General features: G+C 36.7%; 1 protein-coding gene across 3 annotated transcripts; it reads left to right on the top strand.

The window, feature by feature from the left end:
• The first annotated feature begins 275 nt into the window (after window positions 1–275).
• On the top strand, window positions 276–9550 carry LOC107765085 (vesicle-associated membrane protein 714). 3 transcript variants are annotated; one of them, XM_075219454.1, is made up of 5 exons: window positions 276–610; window positions 2747–3006; window positions 4141–4331; window positions 7937–8100; window positions 9149–9550. In XM_075219454.1, the coding sequence occupies exons 2-5, from the start codon at window positions 2790–2792 to the stop codon at window positions 9237–9239; spliced, it is 663 nt and encodes a 220-aa protein (XP_075075555.1). In that variant the 5' UTR covers window positions 276–610; window positions 2747–2789; the 3' UTR covers window positions 9240–9550. The 3 variants fall into 3 exon arrangements, with proteins under 3 accessions (XP_075075555.1, XP_016439178.2, XP_075075556.1); XM_075219455.1 differs by lacking the exon at window positions 276–610 and adding an exon at window positions 2483–2656; XM_016583692.2 differs by lacking the exons at window positions 276–610; window positions 9149–9550 and adding an exon at window positions 8691–8799 and having other exon boundaries at window positions 2478–3006.
• The last annotated feature ends 1665 nt before the right edge of the window (window positions 9551–11215 follow it).

Raw genomic sequence — 11215 nt, 5'->3', positions numbered from 1 at the left:
ATGTACCTTTCATAAAGTAAAAAAAATAAAAAGATAGTACCTTATTTTTATCTTTATATAATCTTGAAAAATACAAAAAATAATTTTGGAGTCTTCTTAGCCCAAAATGGAGACACAAAAAGATATGGTTCAACCCAATTACCCTTAGCCCATTCTTCCCAACCCATTAGCCCATTTAAGTGTAAGATTTAATCCTAGCCATCTATTTTCCTTCTAATCCAATGGTCATCATCCCTCCCCATTTTCATATAAAATACTCAATTATAGAAACTCTACCAGAACGTAGGATTCAAATTCCTACATCTATTAACAGCCGTACCCTCTCCCACAAAAACCCAGCCGCAAACCACCTTAACTCCACCACCCCATTGCAGCAGACCCATTTTCCATTGACAATCACAACACTCTCAAGCGCAGAGCATAAAAAAAAAGTCTAACTCGGAGAAAATGAGGCAATTCGATCCGTGACCGGTCTTCTTCTGCCGTGAATGAAGCCGTAACTGGCCATTCCTCGTCGGCTTCGCCGTCACCGGCGCTGTCATCACCAGGCTCTCCCTCGGTTCACTGAGGAGGATGGGAAGAACTCTAAATTTGCGATGAGGCACAAGAAGTAAGTGTGTTAGTGTGTTGAGATTTGATCTTGTAGATCTAGAACATTGACTGTTGGATTATGAATCGATGAGTGGTCTATTACGATTGACTTGCTTGGCAGCTTCGTTAAATCATAGTACTTTTCGTTTTTGTTTTAGTATCTTCGTTAATTGGATGGTATACGTATTCTGCTTTATGGGCTTTCTTAGTTTATGTAGTAGCCTTAATTTGCTAAGACGTAGTATGGGAGCCTTTGTTTATATCATTTCTAGTAGACATGGTATTGTGTTCGATGGGTGGGAGGAAACAGAAGATGAAATGTTTATGGTGCTTGGAGTAGACTCGTGTTTTAATAGTTTATTAGTACATGAAGAGAGAGCAAAAGTTTTTTTTAAAATGTGCTTCTATAGAAAAGGCTCGTGACTTGTTAGGTTTGTGAGTTTGTTACTGTATGACAAGAAAATAGAGGTAAATACTAGAATGCGATCCTGGGTTTGAGGTGTAGGATTATTTGTCTGAGTTGTAGATTGATTACGTTGGATAGAAAAGATAGTTGAATTTGAGTTGATAAAATAACGTGATGGTTTTAGCTTAATACCTAGATTACATCATTCCTTTCACAATTTTCCTAATGCATGACTCTCGCTTAATTATTTCTTTTTTAATCCTTAGAAATCGAGGTGTGCCATTTAGTCGAATTTTCACGGCCCTCGCAAAGTTGAAAGTGCGTAGATGCTTTAGGCGCGCTATTCTTAAAAATTAATTTCCTTAAACTCGGGTGTGCATTTCATGTAACCCAAATCCAAATCTCAACAACGGTAAATAAAATGTGTCAAGGACTGCGGGTGCATTTCATGTGGCGTGGTTCAAGACATGTTTTAGATAACGTTAAATCTTCCTAAAACTAATTAAAAGCGGCTAATAAGTTAAAAATGTACCATAGGCTAAAACATGCAATAAATCAGATAATTAGGCCAATAATAACAGTTGAGCGACCGTGCTAGAACCACGGAACTCGGAAATGCCTAACACCTTCTCCCGGGTTAACAGAATTCCTTACCCGGATTTCTGTGTTCGCGGACTGTAAAACAGAGTCAATCTTTCCTCGATTCGGGATTTAAAACGGGTGACTTGGGACACCATAAATATCCCAAGTGGCGACTCTGAATTTAAATAAAATAATCTCGTTTCGATTGTCACTTTAATTGGAAAATTCTCTTATACCCCTTCTCGGGGTGTAGTGAAAAAGGAGGTGTGACACTACTTTACTTCTAATATATGTCTCTTTTATTGACCAAAAAAAAAACTATGGTTGGGAAATACAAGTGAATATATGACGGTGTTTCATAGAGTGCGGGTTTAAGAAATAAAAGTAAACTTTTGATTGAGCTATAGATATTTCATGGCTACAAATTATTTTATTAAGGATAAAAATGAGTGCTTTGAAGTTAAATTGTTACTACTAATTTTAAAAAAAATTATTTTAAAAAATTATTTTTTGTTTGGACTGACTAAACAAGAAAGAGTGTTACACAAATTGAAATGAAAGGATTATCACTTTTGCAACTGAACTTTAAACAAAATAAAACAATAGTAGTTGATTTTCACTAAGTTCTCAGAACAAAACTTAAGAACAAATTATATACAAGTCGGAAAGAATGGCATTCGCTCGTCCTCCTTAATGCTAGATGAGTTTAATTGGTTGAGGATTTTACTCCACTTTTACCGATGATTTATCCATTTCTAAAGCAGATAATATGAATAATATGTATATTTGACTCAAGTCTAAAAAATTGATTATCAAACTTATTTTTTAGTAAATAATACAGACGAATACTTGTATTTTTTTTATCCGTAGTGAGGTGCTTAGCTGAAGAAGGTGGAAGTCCAATGTTTAGTAAAGGGGGAAGGGGAAGAGGAAGAGGAAGAGGTCAATGTGATAACTAACAAACTCAAGGGGTGTAAAGTGCATAGATAGAAAATAAGAGGACAGGTAGTTCTGATTTCCGTGAAATCTTGTGTGACCTTGTCAAAACCCGACACCAAAACCTCCGTAGACTTTCCGGTATAGCCCAATCAGTCCCGATTCTTCATTATCTCAGAACTCCTTGGAATATTTCTCTAATTCGATACGTATCCCCAATTTTTACTGTAGTCAACTCAACAGCTCCATTTGAAGCAGAGAAAGAGATAGAAAAATGGCGATACTGTATGCGGTTGTGGCGAGAGGCACAACGGTGCTGGCGGAGTTCAGTGCGGTGACAGGGAACACAGGGGCGGTGGCGCGAAGAATATTGGAGAAGCTTCCAGGTGAAACGGAATCGAGGCTTTGTTTCTCTCAAGATCGATACATCTTCCACATACTCCGATCTGATGGACTCAGCTTCCTTTGTATGGCCAACGACACCTTCGGAAGTCAGTATAAAATTCCCTCTCTTTTTTAAAGTTTTCTTAAAGCTTCCGTTTTGATCAATTTACTACTCCAATTGTAAAATTAATCTGAACTATAGAGCTAAGAACACAATAAAACTTGTTCTCCCGTTCGGTCTTTTACCTTTAAACATCAGCTAGGAAGAATTGAACTATGAATAACGGAATGGAGATAGGCACCCAAGGGTGTGACCTAATGATCAATGAAATGAGAGGTGAACCACGAGGTCTTGGGATTAATTCCTAGCAGAGGCAAAAAATACTAGGCGATTTCTTCTCATCCGTCTATAAGCTTTATTGGCAGCTTACTGGTACCTGTGTAGGTGGGAGGCAGTAGGTACTCCGTACTCGATGGAATAGTCGAGGTGCGCGCAAACCGGCGGAGCTAGAGTGTAGCCAGCGGGTTCGGCCGAACCCAGTAGCTTTGGTTCGAACCTTGTATTTGTCTTAAAAAATTCATTAAATATGTATATAATTTAGAACCCAGTAACTTAAGACGATTAGAATTCCAAACTCATAAGCTTGAAATCCTGGCTCCGCCTCTGGCGCAAACTAGCCCTGTCACGACCATCATAAAAAGAAAAATAACATAATGGAGATAGGTTTAGGTTTCCAAAGCTTTTGTGAGTGTTTGGTTTTGGTGCTCTTGGTAGTTCGATGTCAGAAAGACCAAGTTTTATGGCGTCAATGCCAAATAGAAGCGAATTAGTTGACTTCTTCTTTTCTGATTGGGTCAAAAGGCACACTTGATCACTATTTCTAGAGATAGGTTTAGGTTTCCAAAGCTTTTGCGAGTGTTTGGTTTTGGTGCTCTTGGTAGTTCGATGTCAGAAAAGACCAAGTTTTATGGCTTCAATGCCAAATAGAAGCTAATTAGTCGACTTCTCATATTCTGATTGGGCCAAAATGCACACTTGATCATCCTATTTCTATTTTGCAAATTTCACAATGACCTTCTTACTTTCCTAGTGCTATCTTTTAACACTTCAAGACAGAAATATTGTTGGCATTGAAGAATTTATGAATTGATATTGTCTGGATCTTTTGCTAATTGAAAATTCTGTTAGTCATATGAGTCATCCTTCACTGTCTGTTACTAATGGTACATGCTTTACTTAGGGAGGATTCCTTTCTCATACCTGGAGGATATTCAGATGAGGTTCATGAAGAACTACGGCAAGGTGGTTTCTTATGCTCCTGCCTATGCCATGAATGATGAATTCTCAAGGGTCTTACATCAGCAAATGGAGTTCTTTTCAAGTAATCCAAGTGCAGATACACTAAATCGTGTCAGAGGAGAAGTTGGTGAGGCAAGTATCTTTTCTGTTTACCTGCACCAGAGTGTAGTGAAGTTTGAGGATTCTGTGTGTCAGCTTCGTTTGTTCTTCTTATTTGTGCTTTAGGTTTTGTGCCAATGAATGCATGCATTAACTGTCCAGATATCCAATTTTTTTTGGATTATCAAAGATTCATATTCATGGGCACTTAAGGCCTCATTTGTTTTTTTTAAGATTAATACGTCTGAATCTGAATACACATCTGAATATTAAGATAAGTATGTATTAAGATTAAAACATCTGAATCTGAATACACATCTGAACATATTAAGACGTGTATTAAGATCTGAATACTAAAAATTAGGGTTGTTTGATTTTTGAGATCTGAATGTATAAAATATATCTTTATTTGAAAAATAATAAACATAAAATTCAAATGAAATACTAACTAATCTAATATTCTATTGATAAAATATATAGTTTTTCAAAAAAAAATGATAATTGTTGGTGGTGATGGCTAACGGGTGAATGCCGACTAGAGGCGGTGGTAGTTTTGGTTGATGATGGTAGTTCATGCTAGTAGTGATTGATAGTGGTGGCGATTATGATTGAGGATGGTGGTGGTGGGTGATGATAGTTAATAATGGCGGATGGCAGTGTTGTCAAAGGCGCGCTTAAAGCACGCTTAAGCCCTGAAGCGAGGCTAAAAACATGTTGAGCGCTTCGCCTCGCTTTGTGGGCGCTTTAGTGTCGCATCAAGGCTCTAAGGACTAAGGCATACTTTTCCATGCCAATGAGTATAAGCCTGAAAAGGCAACATTAAACAATTGATATTTCGCTTTATCATAATTTTTTTTCAATTTCTTTGTCTATTTGTTATTCATGCTTATAATTATTAGTCTTGGACTACATATATATATTTTTACTTTTTCTCCTGTTGCGCCTTTTTCATTAAAGCCCACGCTTTAGTTGCGCTTTGCGTTTAATGCCCCAACGGACCTTAGAACTTTTTTGCGCTTTTCGCCTTTGATAACACTGGCGGGTGGTGGTTTGTGATTGAGGAAGGTGGTGGTAGGTTATAATAATAGGCGGTGCGGGTTGTGGTTGTTGATGTTGATGGGGTGTTTAGTTGTGGTAGTTGAGGTGGATATGTATGGATTATGGGTGAGAATGATGATGGTCGGAGTGGTGGGGATGGTGGGTGGTGGTGGTCGATAATTGTGGCGGCTATGATTGAGGATGATGGTGCCATGGTGGTGGTGGTGGTTGAGTATGATGGTGGTGGTGGCATGGTGGTAGTTGATAAATGGTTGGCGGTGGCGGTAGTTAATAATGAATATGTGATAGCATCTTAATGAAATTAAGTTTCTATTATAGATCTTAATCATACTGATCAATTCAGACCAATTAAGTGGTTGTGAAGTAAAAAAAACAAACACACTTAATGATTAAGTTCTGAATATTAAGATTCAGACTTTAAAAACAAACGCACTTAATGTCTGAGATCTGAATGATTAAGATTCAAACCTCCATTAAGTGTAGAGCCGGTAAAATGGGCTTGGCCCGTGAGGCTAGCTCAACCCAGCCCGCTACTTGGGTAGGGCTGGGTTGGGATTTTTTTAGCCCATTTAAAAGTGAGGCTTATAAGCCCGGCCCAAGTCAGTCTGCTGGCCCTTGAGGCTTGATAGAGACTGGGCCGGCCTATGGGCCAAAAGTTAATTAAATTCAAATTTAAATATTTAAAAAAATTAAAAACTAAAAAAATATTAACTTTTCAACCTTAGATTGATCATTTATCCTTCCATATCAACTAGAATTTATATTTTTGATATGCATGTAGTATGACAAGATTAATTTTCTTTTGCTTAATTAACAACGAACTAGGAAAGTTTTAAGTGGCCAATAATATTTTTTTTCAAAAGAAAACATTACTTTAAGTGGCCAATGATCAGTTTGGTTACTTTAATATATTATTAATTATTAATTATTAAATTGCTCTTCAATATAGTAAAAGGTTAAGTTTTAATACCCAAAGAAAATTGACAACTAGAAAATTTCATGAATTGTAAAAATTTTATGGACTATATTGATGAAATCAACAAATAATGTTAAACCTAAATTGTAAAACCTTAACATATAAACTTATTGAAGCAATTCGTGAACCTAAGAAAAGTGAAAGAAAAGTACTAAAACAATATTCATGTAACGTTAAAAAAAGAAGAGCTAGAGATATAGAGAATTTGCATTTCAATTACGAGATTCCTTGTCAAATATCAAGATCTTGTACGCTCTAAATAAACAGAAGTCATTCATATGATTAAGAGATTATGTCACGAAAAAGTATCTAAAGATTTGAAGAAATATTTTTTTCTAAAAAAATTGAAGGGCCGGCTCGCCCTAGCCCGTGGCCCTCTTAGGGCTGGGCTGGGCTGGCCATTTTAAGGCCCATATAGATGAAGGGTCGACCCGCCCTAGCCCACCAAATTTAAAAGCCCATGAGGCTTGGGCTGGATTGGGCTGGGCTAGCCCGTTTTGACAGCTCTAATTAAGTGCAAACAAATGAGGCCTAAATGAGTTAACATATTTTTTGAAGTGCTAAACTCTTTTTTTAGAAATGATTGCACTGTTAAACTCTCAATCGTTAGTGATGATTTTTCAATGCTCATTCATGCCAAAATAACTACTCCTTTCCTAAGTTGCTCTGACACGAGTGCGGATGTCCGACATGGGTGCGGATCTAGAGGTCGGATCCTTCGAGACGTAAATTCTAAGATTCGGGGATACGGATCTTAGTACGGTGCGAGGATCCGGCTAAAAATAATTCAAAAATATAAAAATATATCTAAATTATCAGAAATTTTGTGGAATACTCGTATAGCTTGTAAAATGTGGATTTCTTTTTTATTCTCAAGTTGTAGATAAGTAAAGGATTGATTTCCTAGATAAGGTGTGCTATTTTCTTCAAATTTACCCCAGTGTTGGTTCTGATTTCGGGAATCAAATTGTATCTCGTCTCAAATTTTTTTGTTCGTCGCGGTCAAAGCACCCAAAATTGTTTGACCAGATTCGGTACGGATCCCATACCCATACTAGTGTCGTGTCGACATGGGTGCGGCACCTAAACTGCTATGTCGGAGCAACTTAGCTCCTTTCCTTGTCTAGTTACTTTGATATCTGAATGCCTTAGGTTCAAATTATGATCCTGTACCTCCATTTCATAAAAGTCAAGAAGCAATTAGTGATCCTAATGTCTCATGCTAAGCCAAACAATCACCTACCATTGTGAACTGCATACCATTATGACCACTTGATTTTTGCTGTATTAACTAAAAAATGCGACAGTTTATCTTACAATAGAAGTTTCTGTAGAAAAAGGAAAGAAATATTACACCTTATAGCATTAGTTATATGATTATGGTTGTATTGCATTATAGCATTAGTTATATGATTATGGTTGTATTGCATCATTTACACGTGTTCTGTTCCCCTTTTGGCTGAAGAACTTTATCGTGTATTTACATCGTGATATGCCATTGCTGCCTCCTCCTTCCCACATCCCCCTTCTCTTCCCCCAGCCCTTCCTTTCATGTAGTGCAACTATTCTAAAAGTAAAATAAACTACTTCAATGTACATCCAGATACGCACCATCATGGTTGATAATATTGAGAAAATACTTGAAAGAGGGGATCGGATTGAGCTCCTTGTTGACAAAACAGCAACGATGCAAGACAGTGCATTTCATTTCAGGAAACAGTCAAAGCGCCTTAGGAGAGCTCTTTGGATGAAAAACGCAAAGCTCCTGTAAGTCTCTTTTACAAAATATTATAGATTTAGTCGCATCAACTGAGAGTGACTACACTCTTACTGTGACTTATGTCAAGCTCAGAACACCGTTAATGCAATGACATATACCATGACAACACTTGCTCTACTCAATGCCAGCTTTCTCTTCTATTAATGCCTTGACATCAGTGTTGTTAAAGTTGTGCTTGAAATTCGCTTAAGCTCTAAATCTAGTTGCAGTGCAAACTGGCATTGTTCTTCTCTTAGGTGACATTTCAGTGTATACACCGAGGCGCTAAGGCTTGTTCAGCAGCCATGGGTTGTCTTGAAAAGTTCTCTACTAAACAATAAGAATATATAGTTGGTAAAGCAATTTTATAATCGTTAACAACACACATGGATGAATATGTTTGTATGTAGGGGAAAAATATTTAGTCTAAGAAAATGGGTTAATACTCTGTGTTCTAGTATTTTATATGACATTCTTTCCTTTTTAGTCTTATTCCAAAAAAGAATGACGTATTTCTATATTTGGAAACTTTAATTTTAAAACTTATGTTTTTCTCTTAGTATATTAACATAGAGGTATATATTCTCCGCTGTCACAGGAAATGCTTAATTTACTATTGCGAGTGGATGTGCATAGTTGGGCAAACAGCATATGTATCACTGGTAGCAAACAACACCTAAATTAGCATTTAATTGCCCCCACCCCCCTCTCTCTCTCTCTCTCTCTCTCTCGTTTTGTTTCCCTGGGGGTGGGGCGGTCTCTCTCTCTCTGGGGTTTTTTTTGGGGGTGGGGTGGGGTGGGTGGGTTCTTGAGTCAGGTTGTATTACAACATACTGGCTTCATTATTGATTCATTTAGCCCTTGGTCTAGGCTTGTGCTCTTCCCATTTTTCACATATCTATTTGTTTGATGAGCATGCTTTGAGAACTGTTACATCTAATCTAGTACTCTTGTTACTTCAGTGTATGCAAAAGGTGGCATTTCTTGTCTAAGTAGGTCCTTAATTGGAAGTTTATATTCTGTCCATTTGAGCTTTGTAACTTCTACTGATGACAGGGCTTTGTTAACATGCCTGATTGTGCTGTTCCTTTACTTGATAATTGCTGTTTGTTGTGGAGGCATCACTCTACCTTCCTGCAGATCATGAATTCTTTGGTAAGGGACACCATAGCTGCCTGTAGTATGGTTCAGATTTTCAAATGGATTTGGATAAGAACTATAAATCACTCTGAAAGGTTCTTGTATAATCAACCGTGTTGATTCTCATTCTGGCACCTTTCAGAGTACAGGTTAAAAGAATGATAAGGTTTGTATTGTTGTTGTCTTTTTTCCCTCTACCATGTTGTAAATGCTCCAGTAAACTCCTTAGATTATTCTAAAGCATTGGATCTTCCATATTATGTATTTGTAGATATTTGATAAGTTCAACGCCCTGTTTGTAATTGTAACGTTCTGCTGTGACTTCACCACCTTCAAATATTTACCATGTCAATTCACCTTTTTCAAATATGGGGTGGTTGAGGCTTTTGTATCGGTGAGTAAATACTGCATACCAATAATTCTAGTTTGTGGGAAGAGTTCTATTGCCTAGGAAGTAGATGACCCTTCCTATCCTACGAGAATTGGATATTTGTAAAATCCAAGTTTTGGATCACTCTTTCTCAGACATAAAAATGGGGCATTTGCATCGATACTCGCTTTTTGTGTCACATTTTAACTTGTGCCACTTTGCAAGAAAAATTGCAAGCGTACCCACTTTTTCGCATAACTTCAGCATACGGGGCTGAAGTAGCAAAGACAATCACGCAAAACTTCAGCATTCTAGTAGCGGGCCTGAAGTTTAGCTCTAGAGCTGAAGTTTTTGTGTTGTAACTGGGAAATTTCAGCTGTAGAGCTGAGTTTTTTTACCACCTATTAATATTACATAGGAAAGCTGAAGTTTTTTTTACCACCTATTAATATTACATACTAGAGCTGAAGTTTTTTACCACCTATTAATATTACATACTAGAGCTGAAGTTTCCAGTTACAACACAAAAACTTCAGCTCTAGAGCTGAAGTTTTTGTTTTGTAACCGGGAAAACAAAACTCTCTTTTGTTTTTGTTTTCTGTTGCTGAAGTACGCCTAGAGCTGAAGTTTCCAGTTACAATACAAAAACTTCAGCTCTAGAGTTGAAGTTTTTTTACCACCTATTAATATTATATACTAGAGCTGAAGTTTTCAGTTACAACACAAAAACATCAGCTCTAGAGCTGAAGTTTTTGTCTTTGTAACAGGGAAACTTCAGCTATAGAGTGTTCAATATAGCAACATGCATAGCATTTTGTCCATTTGCTGTTAAGCATTTCTGAGCAATCTGGGCAGTAAGAATATGCTCGTTAGCTATTCGCAACACACGGCATAGCATGAATTAGGATCAATATGAGGGAAACCTAATTGCTTCTTCATTGCTCATCATTCTTTTTTTCTAAAGAAACAACCATTTAGGTAGTACTATTAGTTTTTTAAACGACACATTTAATCACACAGAAAGAGCGAATGCAATTTTATCACCATTCACCAACCATCATCTAACCAGTCAATTGAGGAATAACAGCGAACTTGGAAATTTCAATGATGCCAAAATCGTAGGTTTTTATATTGTTCTAAAATTGAATAAGAATGAGAGCCCATAAAGAAGAAGAAGAAGAAGAAGAAGAAGAAGAAGAAGAAGAAGAAGAAGAAGAAGAAGAAGAAGAAGAAGAAGAAGAAGAAGAAGAAAATGAAGGAGGAGGAGAAAGAGAGCTGAAGTTATTTAAAAAGTGGGTACAAGTTAAAAAAATTTAAAAAAATGGGTATAGATTAAATGGGGGCGACCAAATAGGGCGCCTGTGCAATTTTTTCCATAAAAATCATTACAATTAAGCCTCTCTATAACACCATTATTTGTTCTGATATTTATTGGTTTTTATAGTGAATGACTGTTATAAACCTATAGTAGCATTTGGCGTTTAAATACTTTTTGGTTGTTATAAATAAAAATCATCCAAAAATTGATTTTTTCCTCTTACATATAAAAGATAAGATATTTAAATTTAAATATTCAAAAGATATGTATAATTTACTATTTAAATATTAAAGAA

The sequence above is a fragment of the Nicotiana tabacum genome, chromosome 8 (genome assembly GCF_000715075.1).
Source record: "Nicotiana tabacum cultivar K326 chromosome 8, ASM71507v2, whole genome shotgun sequence".
Taxonomy (NCBI): Eukaryota; Viridiplantae; Streptophyta; class Magnoliopsida; order Solanales; family Solanaceae; genus Nicotiana; species Nicotiana tabacum.
The sequence above is the reverse complement of the archived record's forward strand: the minus strand, read 5'-3'. Positions and strand labels throughout refer to the sequence as shown.